The sequence below is a fragment of the Tursiops truncatus genome, chromosome 16, assembly GCF_011762595.2.
Source record: "Tursiops truncatus isolate mTurTru1 chromosome 16, mTurTru1.mat.Y, whole genome shotgun sequence".
Classification (NCBI taxonomy): Eukaryota; Metazoa; Chordata; class Mammalia; order Artiodactyla; family Delphinidae; genus Tursiops; species Tursiops truncatus.
The window spans coordinates 242410-266496 of NC_047049.1; the positions used below are offsets into that span (position 1 = coordinate 242410).

Consider the following 24087-nt stretch of genomic DNA (forward strand, 5'->3'; position numbering starts at 1 on the left):
ACCTTCCCCTGACATCTTAGTGGAACCACAACAGACAAAGAGGAGACAAGTAATCTTCCAAAGAACAACTTCAAACTGACACCCACCAGCCCCGACCCGTGTCTGCAGAGCTGTGCGCAGGGCTTGGCGGGGGCGGTCGCAGGCCGGCAACCGCTGCTGCCACCAGACTGGAGCCCAGAGTGGGAGCAGCCAGGTGAGATGGGCCGAGCGGGGCCTCGGGCGGGCACGGCAGCACCGGGCACCGCAGGGGGACAGCTGGCTGGTGCGTCCCCACTCCCCAGGTCCAGCCCGGGGGGCCCTGATGTCATCAAATCGGAGCTAAGCCAGCTGCCGGCCTAGGTCTGCGCTCCGCCCTCCCCGGCCCGGGTCCCTCCCAGCTCCCCAGCCCCACCCGAGGCTTCTGCTCACCTTGCCAAGCGCGGGAGCGAGGACCACAGGCATCTCCCTTGAAGCCCTGATGAGCTGCGCAAGCCAGTCACCCCCTCTGAGAAGCGGCCGCTGGAAACAAAAGTCCTCACCAGTAACTGCTGCTATCTCCCTCCCCCCAACACAGAACGTCGACCAGAGACCGTTAATGATAACCATTTACTCCACGTGTTTCACAAGGACGTTGGGGGGCGGGGGCTGCTCCCCACACCCCAGTCACCGCACGAGGGGGCCCTTCCCGGAATCCGCGGCTCCCCCACAGCTTCCCACATAGCCACCGGCCTCGTTCAGTCGGTCACAGGCCCGCGACATGGAGGGTGGCACGGGCCAGGGTCCTGGGGCCCCCGTGGCGGGGAGGAGAAGCCCGGCAACACCGCCACAGGGCCGCAGAGGAACCGCCGTTACTGGTGCTTATTTCTCTTCTTGGCCCTTTTAAATCCTCGCGAGGCACCTTGACCAAAACAGATGGTAGATGGTATCCTGAAATGAAAGACACCTTCACGCTAAACTGCTACGCTTTTGTTCACAAACAACCCAATTCATGCTGGCAGTCTCGTGGGCTCGTGGGGGTCTGATTCTTGCTCTGGACACTCCCTCTTCCCCCGCGAACCGTGCAGGGTGTCCGCTGGCTCTCACCCGGACTCTCCCCTCCCCGGCTGCAGCAGGCCAGCTGCTCCAAACCTGCTTCCGGTGGGAGACGCTCCCCGCCACTGACTACCTGCCGCCGACCACCTACTGCCAACCACCCACCCCGGAGAATGTGTCCGGGCTCCAGCTCAGGCTCCCTGTGACCCGCCCTCCAGGTGGCACCTGGGACTCACTCTCAGGCCAAATTCTGGGCAACTGTGCGAGGGCAGCTGAAGGACACGAGTTCATCTCCCTGTCGGTTTGAATTTATGGGCGATTTCTTCCATTTCTCCAACATTTACCCCCAAATTAGATTTGAAACCAACTTTATCCCCTATAAAAGCACAGTTAACACTAGAAACACAGCCTCGTAGGTTGTAACTCGAGCAATCACACCCTGGGTCTCTCCATCCCGGCTTAGGCCGTGGTCAAAGGGGCCAGTGCTTTGCAGTCCTGTGCTGCTGGGGCCCCAGGTCGTCCGAGGGCAGCAGGATGGTTAGCTTCCACCTCCCGCTGAAGCCAACGCTCCAACCCAGGGGCGGTTTCTCTCAGCGGGAACTGGGCCGGCCCAGAGTCAAACCCAGAATTCTCCAGGAGAAGCACAGATTCAGAACCTGCTTCAGAAAGGTGCCCGGGTACTGACCTGTGGCTGTAGGCCCGCCTCTCTCCCGCGGGTACTGGTGGGGGCTCCACGTGTTCAGAGCAGACTTCCATGGCGTCGCCTTCCGACGGCACCCCGTCATCCCCCAGGGCTTCTGCCAACACCTGCTCAGCGGCACCGGGCATGACTGGGCTGGGGAAGACAGGTGGTGAGGATGCTCCCGGGTGTCAGTGCCTGCAGCCCCCGCTTCCCCCAGGACTGAATTCGCAAAGCTATTTTATGACTGTTTTATCAGAGAGTAATTTTCAGGCTACCAGAATGTGGAGAAGTGAATGTTCATATGACGTAAGCCATATTCTATGAATTTAGATATGATGGTCACACTCCGTCTTTTAAAAATAGTATTTTTATGGTGTCACACGGTAAATGACTACCAACGGTACCGAACGTCTCTCCATTACAATTACTGAGAAATTTACTAAAAGCAACCATACAATACTGAGCGTCTCCTTCTTAACACCAGTGTCTCAATCCAGCATCGTAGGGTTTTTCTCCTTCAAACGATTCCTTGGAAAGGAAGGAGCTACCTTATACTCAAGGCCTTATAAAAATCTCCCATATTGAAGTCAGTTCTCCAGATTATTCTACTGTCAACAGTAAAGTTCTGTCTGGGGACAACAATTTAGTCTGAAACGACTTCAATCAATGCAACTTTTAGATGGTGATGAAGCTTCACCTGAGGAAATCGGTTAATGAAAAGGCAAAGTAACGTAACACGCACTTACGGGCTACTCCCAGAGGTACTTCCCACAGTGCGTTCTGAACAGTCACATGTAACACGTGGCTGTGCCGTCAAGTTTGTAAACACATACTGACGGGAAAAGGGAAAAACTGACGGCCCCACGTGAGGTGAGGGGCTCACGGCCTGGGACAAATTCCCCAAGGCCCACATGAGGATGGGAGGTGATGAGCGAGGTGGAGATGAAACGTGAATGTAGAGGGGCGCGGTGGTGTTCCTGCACGCCCGGCAGACCCCAAGATGGTACCCCAGCCACTCCCAGCACAGGCCCGGGGAAGGCAGGCTCTCCCCTTCCCGTCCTCCCTGCAGCCGGCGGGGCCACACACAGAACCACCCCATCTGCTTAACCCCTCTCGGTTAAGGACTCCCGATTTGTCAGGGCTTCTGTAACCTGCAGCTAAATGTAACGTTAGCGGCAGGGATGCTGAACGAGGGCATCTGCACCCTCAAAGTCTATGCACGCAAAGGCTTTCTAGGCTCGGGAGGCGGCTCCGCGGTGCACCGCCACGCACCCTCTGCTTTTCCTTGGTTTATCGAAGCGGAAGTCCGCAGGGTAGAGATGACGCATCACCAGGTGCTCCTTCCGGTCTCTGCTGGTTCTGAACTTCTCTGTGCAGCCCTCCACCAGGCACTGATACTGAAATGGAAACAGCATCACCCCACCCTGACCCCAGGGCTGCCCATCTCACCGCGCTCTGACCCCAGGCTCTGGCACCACGAGGCACACGGCTCAGGGACGAGCCCCCGTGATGCCTGCCCTTGGCCTCAGCGGGCGAGCCGTCACCCACCATGTCCTGCCGCTCGGCCAGAATCTGGAAGAGGGAGTCGTGCCACTCCAGGATGTGGGTGTCCAGCAGGTGTCCAGAAGGGAAGGCCCGCTTGCAGAAGGAGCAGACGTTTCTGTGCAGAGTGTGGTAGTGGTGCTCGTAATCCTCCAGGGCGTCGAACACCTGGCAGCAGCCGGCCACCTGACACGTGAACTCGGGTACCCTGGCAGAGGAACGCCTGGTGGGGATGCCATTCCACAGCGGACAGAACGTCGGGCTCCCTGTCACCACTCCCCCTTAAGTGGACTGATAAAGCTTCGGATTTTCTCTTGCAAGCCCAAATCCTACTTTCACAACAATTACATTTTTACAGACAAGCTAGGCGGTGGTGAGGCCAGACACGCAGGCTTCCGTGGTGGTACAGGCAGAGTAGCGGGGCGGGCACCAGGGGCGGGGCGGGCAGAGGGAGGGGCCCGGAGAGGGCAAAAAGGGCCCCTTGCAGCACTAACCTGGGCCTCTCAGGCGCCCCGCCCACCTGCATGAGCACATCCTGGAGGTAGAGGTGCCGCTGCACGTCCCCTTCCTGCGGGAGACAGCGTCCTGGGTTCTGACCCGGCTCCACCCCGGGCCCCGCCCCTAGGACCCCGGCCCCACCCAGAGCCTCAGCCCCGCCCACCGGGAGTCTGCCCCCGCCCCACCCAGGCCCGGCCCACCCAGGCCCCGCCCCAAGCATTTCCCCCGCCCCATCCAAGCCCTGCCCCCAGGGCGCCGGCTCCGCCCCCACCCACAACCGCTCTCTCCTTCCTCGGGTCACGCACCTCAAAGAAGTCGTGCTCCCGTGGGAAGCGCACCGGGCGCGGCGCGAAGCGGAAGGGCGCGGTCCTGGCCGCGGGGTCCCGCTCCACGGGCAGAGGCTCGGCCGACCCGGGTGCCCCCGCCAGGCGTGCGTGCAGCGCGGGTGGCAGCTGCATCGCCCTGAGCGCCAGCGGCGCCACGGCCTGTCGGCCACCGTCCGCCAGCCGGCCGGGGCGGGGCCGGACGTGACGTAGAGCGCCACTTCCGCCGCCGGCGGGGCTGCCCTGCGGGCTTGACGGGCTTGGCGGGCTCGGGCCGGGCGCGCCCCTGCGGTGAGTCCCGGGGCGGCTTCTATGCGGAGCTGGCCTCGCGCGTCCAGCCGATGGTTCGGGTCCCTTTCCCGGCCCCGAGCAGCACAGGCTCCTGGCTGTAGAGGCTCCCTCCCTCCCTCCTCCCTCCCGTCCTCGTTGCGATCACCCTCGGCCCCCCTCCCACACCCCCCCGCCTTGTCTCCCACCTGAAGGGCTACCGCGGCCTCTGGACCATCCTTGTCTCCAGACCAGTTCGCAGACTGGAGCCCGAGTGGTCTTTGGGAAATTCGCGATTTGTTGTGCCGGTCCCGCGGCCCCACGGCAGCTCACCCTCAATCACTGGGGTCTGTGGGCCCGTTGGTGGCGACCAGTAGGGTGAAGCCCAAGGGAGCATTAAAAAGATCAGCTGAGCTGGGGAGGTGCTACCTGCAGGTGAGAGCCACAGATCTTGCAGGAATGGTTCCCCACATCCGCGTGGAACAGCAGGCTCCTTGTAGTATTAATACTTGTGATGTGGAATGTCTGCGCTTGTTTCTACCACAGATGTCAAGGTTCACGAAGATAGTTTCTAAATAAGCATTTACTTAAATGATCTTTCTTCTGAAGAGCCCTGTCCACCCACTTGTGACTGGTGGAGAGATGGCAAATGCAGTGTCCATGCCGCCTAGGTGGCCAAAGTGGTCCTCAGTCCAGCTGTTAGAGAACACCCCGCGGTCCTTGGAAACCTCGTAGAATGTGGGTAAAAGCAGTTGCCCTTGGAATGGAAGAGGCCATCAGTGGGAGAGCTCCGTGCTGTCTTTTCTGTTTGTAGTTCGCAGTGCCTCATTCAGCCGCTCTGTGACTAATTAGAAGGTGATAGTTGAGGATGCTGGCAGTGGTTCAGTTCCAGTTTTCCATTTCTCGGGTAACAGCGGGTGTTTCCAGGTGGTTGGCCACGTGTAGCAATAGCAAAGTTTCTTTCTGCTTTTCTGATAACAACAGTGCAGGCCCTTAGGTGCTATATTTAATCTCCACAACAGCTTCGTGGGCAGGGTCTAGTACTCGCCCCTTTTCAGAGAAAGCTTACAGAGGACAGGCTCCTTGTCCAGGGCCCTACAGCCTGGAAGCACCAAGTCAGGGCTCAGGCTGCCTGGGATCCCGCAGCCCAGGCCCCGTGCCCATGACTGTGGTCACCGTGAGCGCCTCCTGGTGTAAAATGTGTGCATGCTGGCGAGTTCCACACCAGCTCACACTTAACTGTTCTGCTTTCGTGTTTGGAGACACCCTGCCTCTGGCCGGTATTTGACGTTTACGTAGGTGACTGTGATATTTGTATGTGGGGAACTTGTTTTCCATCACTCAGGATTAGAGTCTCTGGATGTAGAGGTACAAATTAATATCCACGTTGTGGGCGTGTGTGCCGAGCCTTCCCCACCTGCTGTTAACTCATGGCTTGTCTTCACTGGAGCTGTTGACACAGCCGTTCTAACCTTTTTAGGGTCACAGCCTTTGAGAATCTGTTGAAAGACCCTTTCCTCAGAAAAATCACATACAGAAATGACTTTGCCTGTAATTTCCAAGTCTTTTGTTGTTCATGATCCCAAATTATGAACCCTGCGTAGCCGTGTTGAAACGTTTATGTGAAGCGTGTAAAGCTTGCTCGTGTTTATTTGTTGAATCTATGACTAATTGCCCGTGTTTGTCTGTCTTACTCTTAATAATAATGGCTAATTGGACCAGTCATCAGTGGGAGAACAGAAGTCTCCCTGCAGGCCACTACTGTCCCTTTGGGGACATCTGCATAGAGGTCCCCTTGCAGGCTACCACTGTCTTCTTGATGGGATCTCATTTATGGTTTTGACCATAAATGAGATCCAGTGGGGAGACCCTAGAACATCTGATGGACAGGGCAGATTGAGCTGAAGGGGAAGCCCACCCAGCTCAAGTACATAGGAGATGTGTAGCAGTCTTAGCAAAGCCCAGCCTGGGCGAGAAAAGGCAGCATCCTGGTTACCAGAGTGCACAGAGAACACACAGCTGGAGGCAACTGGAGCTGTAGGTGTGGGCCTCACAGGGGGAGCCGCGAGGGGCGGTGGCTTAGGCCTGTGCAGAGCTCCCTGTATAGATCAGGGTCCCTGGAGGGCTGGGATCACTGTATCTGCACAGCTGGGACTAGAAAGTGCTGTCTGCCACCTGAGGGGAGCAGCTCCCTGCTGGCCCAGGGCCACGTGTGGTTGGGGTCACCCAGGAGGAATGGGGGCCCGGGCCTTAGGGCCACGTCCACTCTGTATGCACGTGCCAGCCCCCCCGAGCTGAGGAGTGAGCCTGGAACCTGGCTGGAGCTGCTGGGGCTCAGCACTGATTCCCATGGGAGCTGCCCACTGAGACAGCGCCCAGTGAGAATGACAGACCCCAGCAGCGGGTGAGGAGGGCGAGTCTCCCCAGGAAGGGGCCCCACATGCCGGTCGGAGCAGGCTGTGGTGGTGTCTTCATGGGGAACCTTCAGGCCAGGATGGGCTCTGTGACAATTTGGCTTCTCAAAGACCTGACGTTGGCCAATTCAATTGCTTTAAAACTTTTTAATTTATAGCCTCTTGATTTATAAAGGGCTCTCCTCTTACCTTTAGGAGAACACAGAGCCAAAATCATGAGTGAATTTCGAATTCACCACGACGTCAATGAGCTGCTCAGCCTGCTGCGAGTGCACGGAGGGGACGGGGCCGAGGTCTACATCGACCTGCTGCAGAAGAATAGGACCCCGTACGTCACAACCACTGTGTCTGCACACAGCGCCAAAGTGAGTGCCTGTCCCCGGTGCTGCACTGGGCACAAAGTCCACCTTCTGACGAGCAGCCACAGCGGTGCCGGTACGCTGGCAGACAACACTGTCAGATGCTTTTCATGGGCCACGTTCTCTGCTCCGCTCTGCTTCCGTTGGTTTCTCCCCATCACCCGTTGCACAGATGAGTAAATGAAGGCTCGGGGAGAGTGTTGGACTGGCAGCCTGACCTGGGAACCCAGACTCCCAGCCACGCCCTCCCTGTGCCCCATAAGGAGGGAGGCCCAGATGGTCCTGATTTCGGTTCACATCGTGACACAGATTCTCCTATGGGTGAAAAAGGAAGCTCCTGGCGTTAGCCACAGTGAAATCCCTTCAAAGTGGATTTTTAAAAATTCAAATAATGTAAAATTCAAAGTTATAGGTTTTCAGTAAAAGACAATTTAGAAGTCTATTTTAAAAACACATTATGAGGCTTCATTTATTTTAACAGCTTAATGATGGCACAAGGATAATTCAGAAAACTTACTGAGCAGAATAGAGAGTTTAGGATACGTAGTTATGTCCAATTTATTTTAAGGGGAGCATTTTAATCAGTGAGAAAACGTAGCCCCGGAACGTGTGTGTAATAATGATTCCAGAGGGAAAAGAGTTAAGTGCATGGAAAGAATGCATATACACTATTAGGAAAAACATAGGTGGTTATGGTCTGACCTAAGGCTTAGGAAGTGTAACGTGGAAGAAACCACAGAAGAGAATATGGGTGAGTTTAACAAAGCATCCTGATGAGTTTTCTTCGTTTTAGTTTAGAGACACGTGACTATTCCATCTGCCTAACTTCACTCTTCTTTTGGGTTTAGTTTTTGCAAGGCTTTTTAAAGTTCCTAGTTATCGTCTCTAAATCATTCTGTCTGTGCTTTTGAGGTTAAAATAGCAGAATTTTCTCGTACTCCTGAGGACTTTCTGAAGAAATATGATGAGCTGAAATCTAAGAACACGAGGAACCTTGACCCCCTGGTGTACCTGCTGTCGAAGCTCACAGAGGACAGGGAGGTGGGTGCCGGGCTCGGGGGTGGCTGTGTGAGGAGGAGAGCCTCTCTGCGTCTGCGGGGATGATGGACGGCTGTCCCGCCTGGCGGCCCCCCGTTAACCACCCCGGCTTCACACCTGTAGCACTGAGGTGCGCGCCCCCGAACAGAAGCAACATGGTGGAGATGAGCACAGCGCTAGCAGCGGCCTCTGGGGCAGAGGGCCTTTGACCTTCATTGTCCAGGCCGTGCTCTTGTCTGTGCTAAACTGAGCCTGTGTTACCTGTGATACTGAGGGAAGTGCGTGCTATCTGAGGAGCCCCGGCCCAGGGCATCCAGGGCTGGTTGGCGCTTCCTTTTGCATCACGAGGCCCAGGGTCCGTTCAGCGGGGAAGCATGTGGCCGGGCGCGTGGTGGCCACCGCCCCGGGACAGATAAAGGGGCGTGGTCTCGAGCAGCAAGGGAGGCCGGTCTCGTGGAGAAAAGGCTGAGCCACTGGGAACAGGGTCTGGGATCCCGACCTGCCGTGATCTGGGGGCATGGCGCCTCGTGGCGGGCAGCGTCGGGAGAGCAGGCTGCCGCTCCAGGACGAGCGGGGCCCCTGCTCTCGGCCTCCGCGTGGAGGCTGCAGCTGGGGTCAGTGGGGCGGGGCGGCAGTGCCCGGCGGAGGGCCCGAGCGTGAGGCCCGCGTGACGCCGGGGCCGTGTGCTTCCAGACCCTGCAGTATTTACAGCAGAACGCCAAGGACAGAGCGGAACTCGTGGCCGGCGCCCCCGCCGCAGCCTCCAGGATCTCCGTGCAGGAGCTGGAGGAGCTGAGGAAGCAACTGGGCAGCGTGGCCACGGGCCCCACGTGGCAGCAGGTACCGTGTGGCAGAGGCGTCTGGGTGTGGATTCTGGCCCGGCAGGGGCCTGACTCTGGGACACGAGCTCCGGGCGCCGGGCGGGCGGTTCTGACTCACCGGGGGTCAGCGCCTGCTGCCCGCCCATTCTGTAGGCTTGGCCAGTGCAATCCCGGCTCCCCTCACTGACGCCGGGCAATTGGTTTGGGGTGATACTTTATCTCCCTCACCTGCCACTCTTCTTGCCTTTGACTTTGTGTCCAGCCCTGGTCTCCTGCCGTCCTTCTGTGTTCCCACGGTCTTGCCTCTGGCTCTCGAGCCACTCAGAGCTGCCTCCTGAGGTCTGAGCTGCAGGCCGGTGTGGGTTGGGCATGTCCTGTGTCCCCACCTCATGTGGTCCTCCCACCACTGCCCCCTCCTCGACGCCCCCTCGCCCCCTGCCAGTGCTCTGAAAGCTGGGCACCCGTGGGGACCACGGCTCCCTGCCCGACCCAGAGTGGCCATCTCCCTCTGTCCCTCAGCCCCGAGGGGCTCGGGTAGGGGCGCCCCTTATCCGGCCAACTCTCACTGGGCCTTCCTTTCACCTGGCAGCTCGGGCCTAGACCTCGTGCCACCGGGAAAAGCGGTGAGCTGTGCCCGGAGGTCCCGGGAGTGGGCCTGCTCCGTGCGAGAGCGCCAGCTTTACCTGTGGGCCCCGTGCAGTCCAGACCCTGATGAGGGGCTGGGCCCCGTCTGCCTTGTCCCCGGCCCCTTGCACTGCGATGGGCTCAGACACGTGTGTTTCTGTTCACACGTGTGCTCAGGGATCTGCTTTTTCGTACCGCGGATGTGTCGGTTTTAAGTGTTTGTACTGAAGGCGTATCTTTCTTTTTTGTTTCTAAAAACCTCCCCACCAGTCTCTGGAACTCACGAGAAAGATGCTTCGAGACAAGCAGAACAAAAAAAACTTGGGCCAGCGCCTCCCTGTCTTCCCAGCGTGGGTGTACGAGAGGCCCATGCTGCTCGGGGACTTCCTGACGGGCTCAGGCGCGAGCATGGACGCGGCTGTGCCCATCGGTAGGTGGCGCACCGACTTCTGGCCGCAGGGGCCTCGCCGCGGCAGGGAGGGCTGAGCCCTGTGGAGACGGCGGGCCGGTGTTGTGCCATCGCCCGGGCCCTCTGCTGCCCTTGGCCACGCGGCAAGGAGCAGTGCCCGCCGGACGTCGTTCTTCATGTTCCCGTCCCCGGTCAGCAGGGGGTGGTGGTGTGCCAACGTCTGGGCTGGCTCTTGCCCGGCTTTCAGGAGCGCCTGCGTCCCGGGGCTCGGGCAGCCCTGGGACAGCAGGATCACCGGGTCGGCCTTCCCAGCAGTGAGTCATGCCGCTGTAAATTCTGCTACACGGGTGACACGGCCTTGGCCACACCGGCCTATGTGTGTCGCATTCAGATGGACTGTGGGGCATCTGGGGACGTGGGTTTGACCACCGTCTTGCCTTCTGGCTCCCGGGGCACACGGGAAGCAGGGGCAGCAGGGAACACTCGGTGCTCACAGAGAGGCACCTGCAGAGCCCGCCTGGGGAGGGGAGTGTGGCCGCGCCCGCTCTGTGGCCATCAGAGGAGCTTGGGCCACGTCCAAGGGCGAGAAGCAGGGCAGGCGGGGGCCCCGGTCTGCAGGCCTGGGGCCTGGCATTCCCAGGGTCTGGCTGGGCAGGCAGATGAGACGCCTCGGGCTCCGCTGCACATGCGGCAGAATCTGGAGGACTTTGGAGTCTATTCCCCGCGGTCGTGGCGTCTCCGTGTTGCGCGTGCAGGCTTGGACCAGTTAGAAGCCGCGGAGGCTCCAGGCCCGCATGAGGCGCCTTCGGGGGAGGCTCGGCCAGAGCGGAGGCGGCCAGGCGCTGGCTCTCCAGGGCAGGACGCGCTTACGGTTTGGACGTGCAAGGTTTCCCGTGTAGGTTTCCTGTGTGGCTGCTCGCACACGGCAGCCACAGCGGGCGGGCCTCGCATGGGGGTGGCTCCGAGGCTGCCTTGAGTGACACCATTCCCGGGGAGAACTCTGTACGGATGGGCAGCCTGGCCCATGTCCCTTCTGCAGCCGCACCCCGTGGGCTCCGGAGGCGGGATTGACGCCCATCCCACAGGCCTCTTGTCACCCTACTGCCCTCTGTCACCCCCGGCCCAGTGCCTCAGGCCCTGATGCAGCCTCCACGGCCCCCTGGCCCCGTCTATGCTCAGGTGCCTTGGCCTCCCCCGGCAGAGCCTCACCCAGGAGGGACCTGCCTCCTCAGGTGATGTGCAGCGGCCCTGTGGGACACCCCCACCACCCGCGCGGTGTCCCCCCCACCAGCCGTCCCTAGTCGTCTTGCCGTCTGAGTCCCTGTTGAGGCAGTCCCCCCCAACCCACTTGCCCGCCACCCACCCACAGCTGGGCTGACCCTCCTCGCGCCGGCCTGCAGCTCCGTGTGCCCGCCTGGGCCAGCCCATCCACGGCCACACGGCGTGGCGCCTCCCGCCCTCACGGGCCCTGCCCTGACCCAGGGCCTCGTCCCCAAGGTCACGAGCGCGGGCGTCTTCTAACCGCGCGTGCAGCTCCCGTGCAGCAGCCTCTGATGGGGCCCCGAGCCTCGGGCTCAGGTCTTGCGGACGCAGTCGCTTTTCTGGACGTTTGGGCAGCACAGGTGCTGTCCTGAGCCGCAGACCCCCGGCCCCCAGGGACCCCTCCCCCCACCTCGTCTCGCATCCTCAGGCCGTGCTCCTGGCTCTCGCCAAATGTCCCCTTCCCGGGTGACCACATCAGTTTGAAGGAATCCGGCGTCCCCAGTGTGACCCCAGCTCTGTCCCTGGCGCCGCTCTCCTGAAGTCCGGGAGAATCTGTGTGTTGAGCGTGTCTACAACGGGCTCCAACCTTCCCCAGCGTCTCTTGCTCGCTGTGTGGTGTTTGCGTCCCTCCCGCTGCGCCAGCCTGGCCCCAGCCCCACCTCCACCTGCCCTTTCAGCCCGAGGGCATTTGTCCATTCCCAACAGCTGGGGTCTCAGCATGTCCCACAGAACTTTCTGTCTCGTCCAGTGCATATACCGGCCACATGCAGCTGGTGGGCATTGGATGGCTGGCGTGGCTGAGAATTGGATTTTTGGTTTTCTTTAACTTGACCTTGGTGGCCAGTGGCCCTACACGAGGGTACAGACCTGAGCCCTGCCCTGCCCGGCCCCAGTGCTCGTCTCCGTCGTCCCAGAGCCGGCTTCGCGTGTCCGGCCTGTGCCCTGCACCCCAGTGAGTTGCGGAGACCCTGGCGGCTTGTGCAGCCTCCCATCCCAGCCCCTGCACTGTGTCCCTCAGAGCTAGGCCTCAAGCTGGCCGTGCCTCCCGAAGGTCCTGTACATAGTCTCTTGGTCTGCCTCACAATAACGCAGCCTGCGACACTCTGCTCTACCCGCTGGCGGGGAGAGGGGTTGGGGCCTGGGTGGCGTCTGCCCCGGGGCCTGCAGCCCGAGAGCCTCAGCCGGGCCTTGGCCAGGGAGATGCCAAGGTTGGCGGTAAGCAGTGCAGAGGTCAGCAGCCCTGCACTTGGGGGTCAGGCAGCCGGACCTGCCTCCCTCAGGGGTCCTGAGGTCGTAGTCGGACCTGCCAGAGCCGTGGAGGAAAACCACCTGAAGTTCAGGGGCGGCTCTGAGTCCAGAGTGATCCGTGTGCCTGGACAGGGGGCCACTGGCTCAGACCCATCCTGCTTCCACCGGCAGGTGTGCACCCGCGGATGTGCAAGGCCAGCGGGGCTTCTGTAAGCGTGGGCGTGTGGTGCGCCCCATCCCAAGCTGCCAGGCCCCGGTTCTGGGTGCCCTGGGGCTGACACAGGCGCCCAGAGGGCGCCAGCAGTCTCTTGGACGCCTCTTTCCTGGTTCTGCCTCTGGCCTAGCAGTGTCGGGAGGGTGCCGAGGGCCATCTGGGCTGAGAACCAAGAAGTGGGGAGCCGCTGGGGCTGTGAGGCATTTGGGGGGCAGCCCTGGTCTGTGGCCTGTGACTGTCCTGAGTCCATCGGGGTCAAAGGGAACCATCTCGCACTGCGAGAGAGAAATCATCAGCGTTTTAGAGCTTCAGAGGAAACCTTTTTCTCCCTGAGTGACGCAGGCTCACCCAGCTGTAGTGAGTGTCACGAGCGCGACACATGTCAGAAGCTCTGTCGTTCCCGACTTCATCCTTTTGAGTGCACGCAGGTTATGTCCGTGTGGAGGGTTTTACTTGCTTTAAGGCTCCAATAGGCCGGTCCGGGCTGTGTAATCTCAGCCTGTGGTGCCCCGACGGGATCAGCTAAGCCGAGGGATCGCCTTGGCTTTCAGGTCCACCAGCGCTGGAGGGAGTCACCAAGGGGCGGCCGAGGGGGGTCTGGGGGAGGCGAGGCCAGCTGGCGTCTGTGCCCACAGGCACACTGCCCCTGGCCGCCCAGGAGGCAGCCGTCGTGGAGGACCTGCTGTACGTGCTGGTGGGTGTGGACGGCAGGTACGTCACCGCCCAGCCCCTCACGGGGAGGCAGAGCCGCACCTTCCTCGTGGACCCCAGCCTGGACCTGTCCATCCGGGAGCTGGTGAGCAGGGTCCTCCCGGCAGCCTCCAGCTACTCCACCGTGACCAGGTAGGCACCCAGCAAAGCGCACTCAGCCCCTTGCGGGGACAGTTGCAGCCTCACTCCTGGGCCTGGAAGAGGGAGGGAGGCGTTGCCCACGGTGCCCTCTGGGGTTGGGGAAGAGGCTCCGACCATCCCTCCTGAGACACAGCTCTCACCCGCCCGGTGCTCTGGGCTGCTTTCCTTGCAGGTTCGTCGAGGAAAAGTCCTCCTTCGAGTACGGGCAGGTGAACCACGCCTTGGCGGCCGCCATGAGAACACTGGTAAAAGAGTACCTGATCCTGGTCACGCAGCTGGAGCAGCTGCAGAGGCAGGGCCTCCTGTCCCTGCAGAAGCTCTGGTTCCACATCCAGCCGGCCATGCGTACCGTGGACATCCTGGCTTCCCTGGGTGCGCGGGCCTGGCGGGAGGGACACCCTGGGCCAGGGCACTCGTCCTCCGATTCTTACTTTGTGAGGCGAAAGCCGCGCAGCTTTGTGTTTTATTAGTTTGCGGGAGGAAGACTCCGGGAGCGTCCAAAAACCACAGCTTTATAGTTGGAGTTTATCCCAAAAGGAAGGCCTGTCCCCTGAGGAGGGGCTCTAGCCCGTGGTGGCCCAGTGGCCCTCTCAGCACTGAGCGCCGTCCTCTCCCCCGGCAGCCACCTCGGTGGACAAAGGCGAGTGTGTCGGGGGGTCGACCCTGAGCCTCCTGCACGACCGCAGCTTCAGCTACACGGGCGACAGCCAGGCTCAGGAGCTGTGTCTGTACCTCACCACGGCCGCCAGCGTGCCCTACTTCGAGATCCTGGAGAAGTGGATCTACAGGGGCATCATCGACGACCCATACAGGTAGGGGCCGCGGAGGCAGCGGGGTGAGGTGGGGGCCTGCGGGCCCTTCTCAGCTGGCGCCACGCTCAGCGCACAACGTGAAGCGCATCAGCTCACGGAGGGTTCTATGCTGACGTGTATCTGTTGTACACGTCGGAACATTAAAAAAATGAGCCTGTTGTCTAGACATAATTTACTAACGACCCAGATGACAAAATCTAGCATGAGGGCCTGGCAAGGAAGCCCTTCCACGGTAAGCGTAGGTGGCGTCAGGGTGTCTGGCTCTGCTGGTGACAGGAACATGGGCCCCGATGGGAGTGTCGTCTTGTTGCCCGTGTTCGAGATGGAAGAACACGCGAGGTTCCCGTGGGGGGGGCGGGTGGAGTAAAGTGGAGTCAGCGTCCTGTCCAGCTCTGCAGACCTCAGTCCCCTCTGCACCCGGTAATGAGCACCTCGCCCCATGGGCGTCAGTGGGTGTATCTTCACTCGTGGCTGAGAATGAAGGGCGGCGAGGCTGTCCGTGGCCCCCGTGGACTCCCGTTGTTTGCGGCGGCCTGTGTGGCGAGATCTGCCCGTCACCAGCGCCCATGCCTTTCAGCGAGTTCATGGTGGAGGAGCGAGAGCTGCGCAAGGAGAAGATCCAGGAGGACTACAACGACAGGTACTGGGAGCAGCGCTACACCGTGGTGCAGCGGCAGATCCCGTCCTTCCTGCAGAAGATGGCGGGCAAGGTGCTCAGCACAGGTGACCGTGGGGGCGGGGCCTGGCGGGCTGTCTCGTGTCCCCACCTGCCCAGGGTAGGCGCCCGCAGTGCCGGCGGCGCCCGGTGGACTCACTCTGTCCCCCACCCGAGCTGGACTTGCCGTCCTTTTGTGATTCTTAAAGCTCTGTGGCCACTGAAAGGAAGACTGTTTTCTGCTCCCAGCACTTCTGACTGCACGTGTGTGGGTTTCCGCACAACAGCCAGTTCTCCGCTCCCCGTGGACACCAGCTGGGTGACTCCCCATTTAACTCAGTTCTGGCACTATGTGCCATGGTCAGTGCAGGCCCCACAGGGTCAGGGCTCCGTCCCTCGAGGCTGCCCCCACCAGGCGCCGGTCACAAGTGTCGGGTCCCCAGGCCACTGCACTCCATGCAGTGTGGCCATGAATCGGGTTCCCACCACCCCCTCCTCAGGTTTGATGTTTGCCATGACAGCTCCCAGACTCAGGAAAACGCTTGACTTAACTAGATCGCTGGTCTGTTACAGAGGATGTTGTAAAGGATGCAGATGAGCAGCCCAATGAGGGGGTCCATGGGGCAGGTGTGGAAGGGTCCCGAGCACGGGAGAGTCTGTCCCCGTGGAGCTGGGGTGTGCCAGGCACCACCCTCCTGGCAGGTGGACACGTTCACCAGCCCAGAAGCTCTCCAAACCCCTTCCCGCAGGGTTTCCCTGCAGGTTCCGGGACAGGGCACGGCTGATCGGCTCGCGGGCTGTTGGGAATTAACTCAGCCTCCAGCCCCTCCCCCCGCCCCAGATGTCGGGACGGGGCTGAGGGTTCCACTCTCCCATCATGTGGTTGGTTCCTCCGACCGCCAGCCCCCATCCTGAAGCTCTGTAGGGATGGCCAGGAGTCACCTTGCGAGTGTAAACTCAGGTGTGGGTGAAAGGGGCTTGTGAACCACCAAATCCCAAGGGTTGTAGGAGCTCAGTGCCAGGAACCAAGAACAAAGACCAGAGGTAAGTGTCTTATTTCTCAGTATCACAGGCTAGCACAGGAAAAGCAGTAAAGGACACGTGCCCCGCTGGGCTGGCAGGGTTTTTAGTCATCTCCTTGCGGTCAGGAACGTGACTGAGAGACACATGTGGGATGAGTTACCTGGAGACATGCTCCAGCCAGGGCCTCACACTTTGGTTCTGAGATCGGGGCGGGAGGTGGTGTAGCGTCTGGTTCCCGTGAGGCTCTCTGAGGTTATTCCTGTGCCCTTGATGAGGCAAGTGCAGGTATGAAGTCACAGGAGGTTGCAGCCCTTTGTGGCGACAGCTGTGCTGCTCTGCTCTGGGCGAGGGGTTAGGGACTGTGCTCAGCTGGTTGGTTCTCTTGCCTGCCTCTGGCCGGCACTGGGGCTGCGATGTCTGGGGTTCAGGCCTGTGAGTTATCACGTATACAGCAAGCATGGTAATCTGACTGTTTCCATCCCTTTCCAGGAAAATATCTGAATGTGGTCAGAGAGTGTGGCCGTGACGTCACCTGCCCTGTGGCCAAAGAGGTCATCTACACGCTGAAGGAGCGCGCGTACGTGGAGCAGATCGAGAAGGCCTTCAGCTACGCCAGCAAGGTGCTGCTGGACTTCCTCACGGAGGAGAAGGAGCTCGTGGCCCGTCTGAGGTGCGCCCGCCCCCAGGGGCCGACAGAGGGCCGTGTGTGCCCACGTCCCCTCGTCTGCGGTGGCACAGCTCCCTCCTTGTGGCCGCCAGCCCCCTCCTTGGCCCCCTGCCCTCCCAGGGACCTGTCTGCGGTCCCCAGTGCCTTTCTGGCAGCATGTCCTGCACAGTGCTGTGACCCCGCCGTTCATTTCAGCACATTTGGAGCTGACCCCTGCTCCCCCCGTAAATGTATTTCTTGGCGTGGGCACCCGTGGACTCGGGGCACCTGTGGGCATGGGAACCTCCTCCCAGTCTCCGCCCAGCTCCCCCCATCACCCCTCGTAGGGAGCACTCTGCGGGTCTGGGCCATCCTCGTGTCCACGGCCTCTCACCTCTCCTGCCCGCAGGTCCATCAAGCGCTACTTCCTGATGGACCAGGGCGACTTTTTCGTGCACTTCATGGACCTCACGGAGGAGGAGCTGAAGAAGCCGGTGGACGACATCACGCCCACCCGTCTGGAGGCGCTGCTGGAGCTGGCCCTGCGCATGAGCACCGCCAACACCGACCCCTTCAAAGACGACCTCAAGGTGAGCAGGCACCCCCCAGGGACCTTGGAGAGAGAAACAGCAGAAGCCAGCCCTTGAGGAGTGCTTTTCCTGCCTCGGTTGAAATGCTCACAGGGTTTTCCTTGGCTCTGTTAGGGACACGTCTCGGGGTCGTGGTATGTGAGCCTCTCCATGGGCTGCTGAACTGGGGGGTCGGGGTCTCTGGGGGACTCTGCATCCGTTTCTGGCAGGGATGTTGGCTTTAGTCTTCTGTAGCATCTCTGGCCTCGTACACTGATCTGGAAGGGTTCCCGCTTCCGGATTTCTGGAAGAGTTTCGAGAGGGTTGGTATCAGCTCTTCCTGGAGTGTTTGGTAGAATTCACCAGTGAAGCTTTCTTTGTTGTGAAGGTTTCGTTGTTTTTTCCGTCTCCTCTCCAGTTACAGGTCTGTTCCAATTTTCTGTTTCTTCTTGAGTCAGTTTTGGTAGTTTGTGTGTGCTTAGGAATTTGTGTAGGAATTAGTTCTCATAATCCTGTTTATTTCTGTAAGGTTGACGGTAATGTCCCCACTTCCATTTCTGATTTTAGTAATATGAGTCTTCTCTGTTTTTTTTAGTCAAACGTAACTAAAAGCTTATCAAGTTTGCTGATCTTTCAGAGAGCTAACTTGGTTTCATCCATTTTCTCTGTTGTTTCTCTGTTCTGTGTTTTGTTTATTTCGTCTCTAATCTTCGTTATCTTCCTCTTTCTGCTGACTTCGGGTTTAGTTTTCTGTTTTTCTAGTTTCTTAAGTTGTAAAGTTAGATTGTTGACTTGAGATTGTTCTCTTTTTCTTTGCGGTGCGCGGGCCTCTCACTGTTGTGGCCTCTCCCATTGTGGAGCACAGGCTCCGGGCGCAGGCTCAGCGGCCATGGCTCACGGGCCCAGCCGCTCCGCGGCATGTGGGATCCTCCCAGACCGGGGCACGAACCCGTGTCCCCTGCCTCGGCAGGCAGACTCTCAACCACTGCGCCACCAGGGAAGCCCTAGATTGTTCTTTTTTAACGTGGGCATCTGCTGCTGTGAGTTTCTTTCTGAGCTCTGCTTTTACTGCATCCCATCAGTTTTGGTTATAGTGTTTTCATTTCCCTTGGTATCAAGATGTTTTTGAATTTCTCTTGTGATTCTTCCTTGACCCATTTGTTTTTAAGAGCATATTTTATTTTCACTATTTGTGAATTTTCTCACTTTATTCTCTTACTGATTTCTAACTTCATCCTGTTGTAATCAGAGGGCGTGTCATGATATCAGTTTTGTTAACCTTACTGAGTCTTGCTTTGTGGCCTCACACGTGGTCTGTCCTGGGGAGTGTTCTGTGTGCACTAGCTGTTTGGGGCCGTGTCCCATGAGGGGCAGTCAGCTCACTGTGCTCACGTTCCGTCTCTGACTTGCCTGGTTGTCTCTGTTGTTGACAGCAGGGTGTCAGGCCTCCCACTGTCATCGTAGACCCTTCTCAGTTCTGGCAGCTCGCTCTTCATGTGTTTTGGGGTCTCTTGTGAGGTATAGGAGTGTTCTTGTAGGATAAGATCCGGGAAGTCAGATTCTTGGGTCAAAGCACACGGCCAGCGCTCCACTGGACTGACATCTCTGATGCTCAGTCCCCGGGCCTGGGCTGCCCGCTGAGTCGGCCGCGGCCCTGGTGGGAGGGAGCACAGCCATTCAGGGTCCACTTCTGCAGCAGGTGACGTGAGTTCTCATCTGTGGATTTCTGTTCATTCCTTCATCCTTCCTTGTTTGTCTTTCATTGTGGTTCTGTCATTCTCTATCCTCCCAGTTTCTTATCAGTTTACAGGAATTGTCCCACGTCTCTGGCACATAGGTGGCACCGTGTAAGGGTGTGAATGAGGCAGTGTGTGGACCACATTCCCTGCCCAGAACCGCTGTGCCGTCCTCACCATGTGCTCCCTCCGCCTGGCCTGTGCAGGTGGTGGAGAAGGGCTGAGTCTCGCAGGATTCAGGGTTTCTCACTTGCCCTTGTTTCTCCTTGATACCATCAGGGATGCTTTTAAAGTAATTTCTCTGTACCCTTCTTTTTCTGTTTTGACTCAAAGCAGTTTTGTTTTTTAATTAAGGTGTATCAGTAGATGTTTGGTGTTTTAAGCCAGCCTCCCAGACTTAGAATCCATGTCTGGAGGAGATTCCTCGGCCCTGGACTCGCTTTTCCATTTCGTGATGTAGGGGCGGGGTGGGGTTGGGACCTGATGCTTTTTTGTTTCTCTTTCCCCAGATCGACCTGATGCCTCACGACCTCATCACCCAGCTTCTGCGTGTCCTCGCCATCGAGACCAAGCAGGAGAAGGCGATGGTCCACGCTGACCCCACCGAACTCACGCTGAGCGGCCTGGAGGCCTTCTCCTTCGACTACGTGGTGAAGTGGCCCCTGTCTCTGATCATTAACAGGTAAGCATCAGGCTCTCGCGCCTGCTTAGGCCACTGGGGGTTACTGGCTGCTCAGGTCACGCTCCACCCCGTGAGCCTCGCCTTTGACGTCTGGTGCCGGCAACAACCCCCAGGCGTCCGTCGGAATCCGCTTTGTTCCTTCTTCGCAGGAAAGCCCTGACCCGCTATCAGATGCTCTTCAGACACATGTTCTACTGCAAGCACGTGGAACGGCAGCTCTGCAACGTCTGGATCAGCAACAAGACTGCCAAGCAGTACTCCCTGCACTCGGCCAAGTGGTACGTCCTCCGGGGCTCCTGTGCAGCAGGGTGGTTCCTCTCCACACCCCGAAAACGGAGACCCAGGAGCTGGCCTGTGCAGCCTCCACGTCTCTGATGTTCCATGCTACCGTTAGACTGTGGGATGGTGGGGCGTGTCTGAGCCAGAGCCCTTCGTGGACCTCCGGCTCCTCCAGGGTTGGGAGCGCCTGCAGGCCCAGAGGTGCTCGGCACTTCGCGAGTGCTGGGGGCCCGCGGGCGCCCTGTGTATCTGACGCCTTCGCCTGGCGCAGGTTCGCGGGCGCTTTCACCCTGCGGCAGCGGATGCTCAACTTCGTCCAGAACATCCAGTACTACATGATGTTTGAGGTGCTGGAGCCGACCTGGCACGTCCTGGAGAAGAGCCTGAGATCTGTGAGTTTAGCCCGGCTGGTCACGACGCCTGGTCAGAGGTCAGGGAGGCGGAGGTGGGGCACGGACCCGACAGCTCCCCCGATGGCTCCCCCGACGCCGCCAGAGCCGTGTTAGCAGTGGAGGGCAGGGCACGCAGGACCGCGTGGCCCAGGCTCAGGCTGCCAGAAGAGTGTGCAGTTCCTTCGGAGCCTCGGCTCTGGGTCAGCGCCCCATCCAGGCCCATCCCAGGGCCCCTGGGGGCCGTCAGCCAAAAAGTTCATGTCACCAAATTCCAGGAGCGGAAAGTGCAAGCGGGCAGTGTTTCCTCCTTGTTTTCTGTCTTTAAGAACGAAAGCCTTGGACCTTTTGGGGCACATTCAGTGTGTCCTTTTAGCGATATTTTGAAGTTTTCCCCCAAAAGACCACAGGATTGTTTAAAACATGGAAACAACACAGAGCGTACAAAGCAGCCCAGTCAGGGCCTTGGTGCGGTCGTCTCAGCAGAGCGGCTCTGACAGTGTCTCCCGCCCAGGCCTCCAACATCGATGACGTGCTGGGACACCACACCAGCTTCCTGGACAGCTGCCTGAAGGACTGCATGCTGACCAACCCCGAACTGCTGCGTGTCTTCTCCAAGCTCATGTCCGTGTGCGTCATGTTCACCAACTGCATGCAGGTGCGCCCCCGGGGCTCTGGGCGGCGGGCGCCAGTCCTGCAGACCGTCCCAGCCACGCGGGGGCTGCGCTTCCTCGAGTGGGCTGCTCGTGGCTGATGCGCATTTCCTCCCGACCCCCAGAGGTTCACGCAGAGCATGAAACTGGATAGCGAGCTGGGCCACCTGACACTGGAGCACGGCACGATGCGGGGGCCGCCCACGGAGGCCGAGCGGGCCGAGGAGCGTGCCCGCAAGGAGCTTGCCCGCAAGGTGGGTGGGTGGCCAAGCGGGCGTCCCCGAGGCCCTCCTCTGTCCCGCTGGGATTGGACACAGCATTAGGGTCACAGCGCTGCTACAGCCCGCCATTCCTGTCTTCCCTTTGGTTGATAAAAAGGCTCTTAAATGTATGTTCCAAATACAAGCCGCGGAGAATCTCCCTTCCCGACTTCCCGCAGTGAGGCTGCGTCGTTCAGGGGGTGTGTGGTAAGCCCGAGCCATGGGGATACCCCGCAGGGGCCTGCGGTCACTGTGATTAAAGTCTGTCCATAACCGGAAGGGCCAGGTGGTTCGGCGGGTGCAGGTGTGTGTCCTGTAGGGTGGGGTGCGGCGGGGCAGGGTGAGCCCGGGCAGGCACTCCCAGGTCCCCCACTTGCTGAGCGGCGGTCAAGAGAAAACAGTGTCAGCTGGAAGATCTGAGCCACATGCGGAAACCCTGAGGTTCACGTCCTTCCTGGCTCCGTGTGGTGGGGCCGCAGGGCCGGCTGCCTGGAGCGTCTCTAGGTCCTGCCGTCTCAGGGGTTTTCACAGTGCCTAACGTTTTACCTTTCTTCACGTGAAGAATTGCCGAGACACATTTTTCTATTTAAAAAAGAAGAGAGAAGGGGGTTGAGCTGCTGGCGGGCGGCCGAGTCACTACAGCCATGTCTTGCAGTGCCTGGCCGAGCACGTGGACGCTCCGCAGCTGGCCTCCAGCTTCGAGGCCACCATCAGTAAGTTCGATAAGAATTTCTCAGCCCACCTGCTCGACCTCCTGGCCCGGCTGAGCATCTACAGCACCAGCGACTGCGAGCACGGCATGGCCAGCGTCATCTCCAGGTGGGTGCACCGGCCCCCGCCGGCGCCCTGCCCCGCCATGCCCTCCCACTGGCGCACGCGCCCTCCCGCCACTCGGCGCAGGTGTGACTGAAGCCGCGTGTGTTCAGCCGAGGCTCCCTTGGCCTCCGTGTGCCGCCGCTGGCCACTTGCTGGAGGAGTGGCCTCTGGGCGTTCACGTGTGCGGGTGTTCGTGTGCATGCTCACCTGCGTGCCCGTGTTGACTGGTATACGTCAGGCCGCCCCATCAGCCCTCTCCCCGTTTCTCTGTGTTCCGAGGGCCAGGCCTGGGTCAGCTGCACTGGCCGCTGTGCCCCAAGCCAGGACCCAGGACACTGGAAGGGCCCTTTGGCCCCAGCCACGGGCCGTCGCACTGTCTCCAGGTGAGCAGTGAGGAGGCGCTGCCTTCCTGCTGGCGGCTGGTCAGGAGACCCCGGGGAACGCATGGAAGGTCAGGGCCGCGCTCGCCCAGCCTGCCGCGCCTCGAGGGCCACGTTGGTGCCCCCCTGGGGTCCACCTCCCGTGACCCCGGGAGCGGCGAGTGTGCAGGGCTGACGCGAGCAGGAGTCCGCGGAATCTGGGGGGCCGTGGGGAGGACCGTGCAGCAGCGAGGACGGGTGCGCGGGGCCCGAGGGCCGGTCGGTGGGGCCTGCAGACCTGGGGCTGGCGGTTTCCTGCTCCTCAGAGGGGGCGTGGCGGGCCTGCTCCCTTTGGGGGCGAGTTCAGGTGAGGAGGGGGCTGTCCCTGCCCTGGGAAGCCTCCTGTTGGGTAGCCTCCGGCTCAGCCAAACATTGGGCTGCCCTGTTCTGCCCACAGGCATTCCAATGTCCTGGGCTCCGGGGTTCAGAGAGCCCCAGTGTCCAGGGGCTGGAGACGTTTGTCTCACTTCACCTGTGTCTTTTTTTTTTTTGTGGCTGCGTTGGGTCCTCGTTGCTACGTGCGGGCTTTTTCTAGTTGCGGCGAGCAGGGGCTACTCTTCATTGCGGTGCGCGGGCTTCTCATCGCAGTGGCTTCTCTTGTTGTGGAGCACGGGCTCTAGGCACGCGGGCTTCAGTAGTTGTGGCACACGGGCTTCAGTAGTTGTGGCTTGCGGGCTCTAGACCGCAGGCTCAGTAGTTGTGGTGCACGGGCTCAGTAGTTGTGGCTCGCGGGCTCTAGAGCACAGGCTCAGTAGTTATGGCGCACGGGCTTAGTTGCTCCACGGCATGTGGGATCTTCCCAGGCCAGGGCTCAAACCCATGTCCCCTGCATTGGCAGGCGGATTCTTAACCACTGTGCCACCAGGGAAGCCCTCACCTGTGTCTTTAAGCTTTATTCTCAGTATCGCCTGGGTCCTGTATGTGTGTCCGAGTGCGCGTGTGCTGGAGACTTGAGTGCCTCCCATGCCCTTCACCGTGGGGTGGTAAGGGGATCGCCAGTGTGGCCACGGAGGCATCTGCAGGGACCCTGCCCACTTCCCTTGCAGGCTCGACTTCAACGGCTTCTACACAGAGCGGCTGGAGCGCCTGTCTGCAGAGAGGAGCCAGAAGGCAGCCCCCCCAGTGCCCAACCCGCGGGGGCCCCCAGCTCCAGCGCCCAGGGTCGCTGTCACTGCGCAGTGAGGCCAGCCGCTCCTGCCACAGCTGAAGCCTCAGGTGGATGAGTTCAGAGGTTTCTCACCACATGTTTCCAGAACGCTTGTGCTGTGTGTGTCCTGTTTAAACATAAAGTTGAATTGTCTGCACTCAGCTCCTCTCGTTTCTTGGGGCTCGTGCACTCAGACCAGAGAGGGTCTGCTTGTCTGCGCGCTTTCCTGAAGCGAGCAGAGTCCCTTTAAAGAGTTTTTTGGTTTCAAGTCAGACAAAGTGAGAACACATGGCCTCTGAACAACATCAGGACAGTCACCAAGGTGCCAGGTGGGGGCGAGGTCTGGGCCTGATGTCCACACCTGTCCCTGTGAAGTGGGGCTGGGCTCCCTGAGGTCAGCAGGAACCCCTCACGGCAGGCAGGGCGTTGCTCCAGG

At 59.9% G+C, this 24087-nt stretch overlaps 2 protein-coding genes across 7 annotated transcripts; one reads left to right on the forward strand and one right to left on the reverse strand.

The window, feature by feature from the left end:
* Positions 1-571: 571 nt before the first annotated feature.
* Positions 572-4191, reverse strand: ZNF511 (zinc finger protein 511). 4 transcript variants are annotated; one of them, XM_033842525.2, is made up of 7 exons: positions 4039-4191; positions 3730-3803; positions 3242-3443; positions 2966-3090; positions 1697-1846; positions 1248-1306; positions 572-877 (listed from the first exon to the last, which is right to left on the reverse strand). In XM_033842525.2, the coding sequence occupies exons 1-7, from the start codon at positions 4189-4191 to the stop codon at positions 828-830; spliced, it is 813 nt and encodes a 270-aa protein (XP_033698416.1). In that variant the 3' UTR covers positions 572-827. The 4 variants fall into 4 exon arrangements, with proteins under 4 accessions (XP_033698416.1, XP_033698415.1, XP_033698417.1 ...); XM_033842524.2 differs by having other exon boundaries at positions 572-906; XM_033842526.2 differs by lacking the exon at positions 1248-1306 and having other exon boundaries at positions 572-906.
* Positions 4192-4215: 24 nt separating this feature from the next.
* On the forward strand, positions 4216-23812 carry TUBGCP2 (tubulin gamma complex component 2). 3 transcript variants are annotated; one of them, XM_033842521.2, is made up of 19 exons: positions 4219-4347; positions 4539-4758; positions 6933-7102; positions 8009-8137; positions 8828-8974; positions 9850-10009; positions 13349-13556; positions 13738-13937; positions 14188-14377; positions 14955-15100; positions 16545-16725; positions 17111-17291; positions 19516-19688; positions 19838-19966; positions 20239-20359; positions 20871-21014; positions 21135-21263; positions 21925-22088; positions 23551-23812. In XM_033842521.2, the coding sequence occupies exons 3-19, from the start codon at positions 6953-6955 to the stop codon at positions 23684-23686; spliced, it is 2688 nt and encodes an 895-aa protein (XP_033698412.1). In that variant the 5' UTR covers positions 4219-4347; positions 4539-4758; positions 6933-6952; the 3' UTR covers positions 23687-23812. The 3 variants fall into 3 exon arrangements, with proteins under 3 accessions (XP_033698410.1, XP_033698414.1, XP_033698412.1); XM_033842519.2 differs by lacking the exon at positions 4539-4758 and having other exon boundaries at positions 4216-4347; XM_033842523.2 differs by lacking the exon at positions 4539-4758 and having other exon boundaries at positions 4216-4347; positions 8042-8137.
* Positions 23813-24087: the final 275 nt, after the last annotated feature.

What these genes read in the sequence shown, in the direction of transcription:
- TUBGCP2 (XM_033842519.2), top strand. Translation starts at nt 6,953, where the DNA reads ATGAGTGAATTTCGAATTCACCACGACGTCAATGAGCTGCTCAGCCTG. An exon ending in AGCTCACAGAGGACAGGGAG is followed by an intron (nt 8,138 to 8,827) that starts GTGGGTGCCGGG and finishes GTGTGCTTCCAG; the next exon opens with ACCCTGCAGTATTTACAGCA. An exon ending in AGCTACTCCACCGTGACCAG is followed by an intron (nt 13,557 to 13,737) that starts GTAGGCACCCAG and finishes CTTTCCTTGCAG; the next exon opens with GTTCGTCGAGGAAAAGTCCT.
- ZNF511 (XM_033842524.2), bottom strand. Translation starts at nt 4,191, where the DNA reads ATGCAGCTGCCACCCGCGCTGCACGCACGCCTGGCGGGGGCACCCGGG. An exon ending in GGGGCGCCTGAGAGGCCCAG is followed by an intron (nt 3,444 to 3,729) that starts GTTAGTGCTGCA and finishes TTCCTCTGCCAG; the next exon opens with GGTACCCGAGTTCACGTGTC. An exon ending in AGGCGGGCCTACAGCCACAG is followed by an intron (nt 1,307 to 1,696) that starts GTCAGTACCCGG and finishes TCAAACCGACAG; the next exon opens with GGAGATGAACTCGTGTCCTT.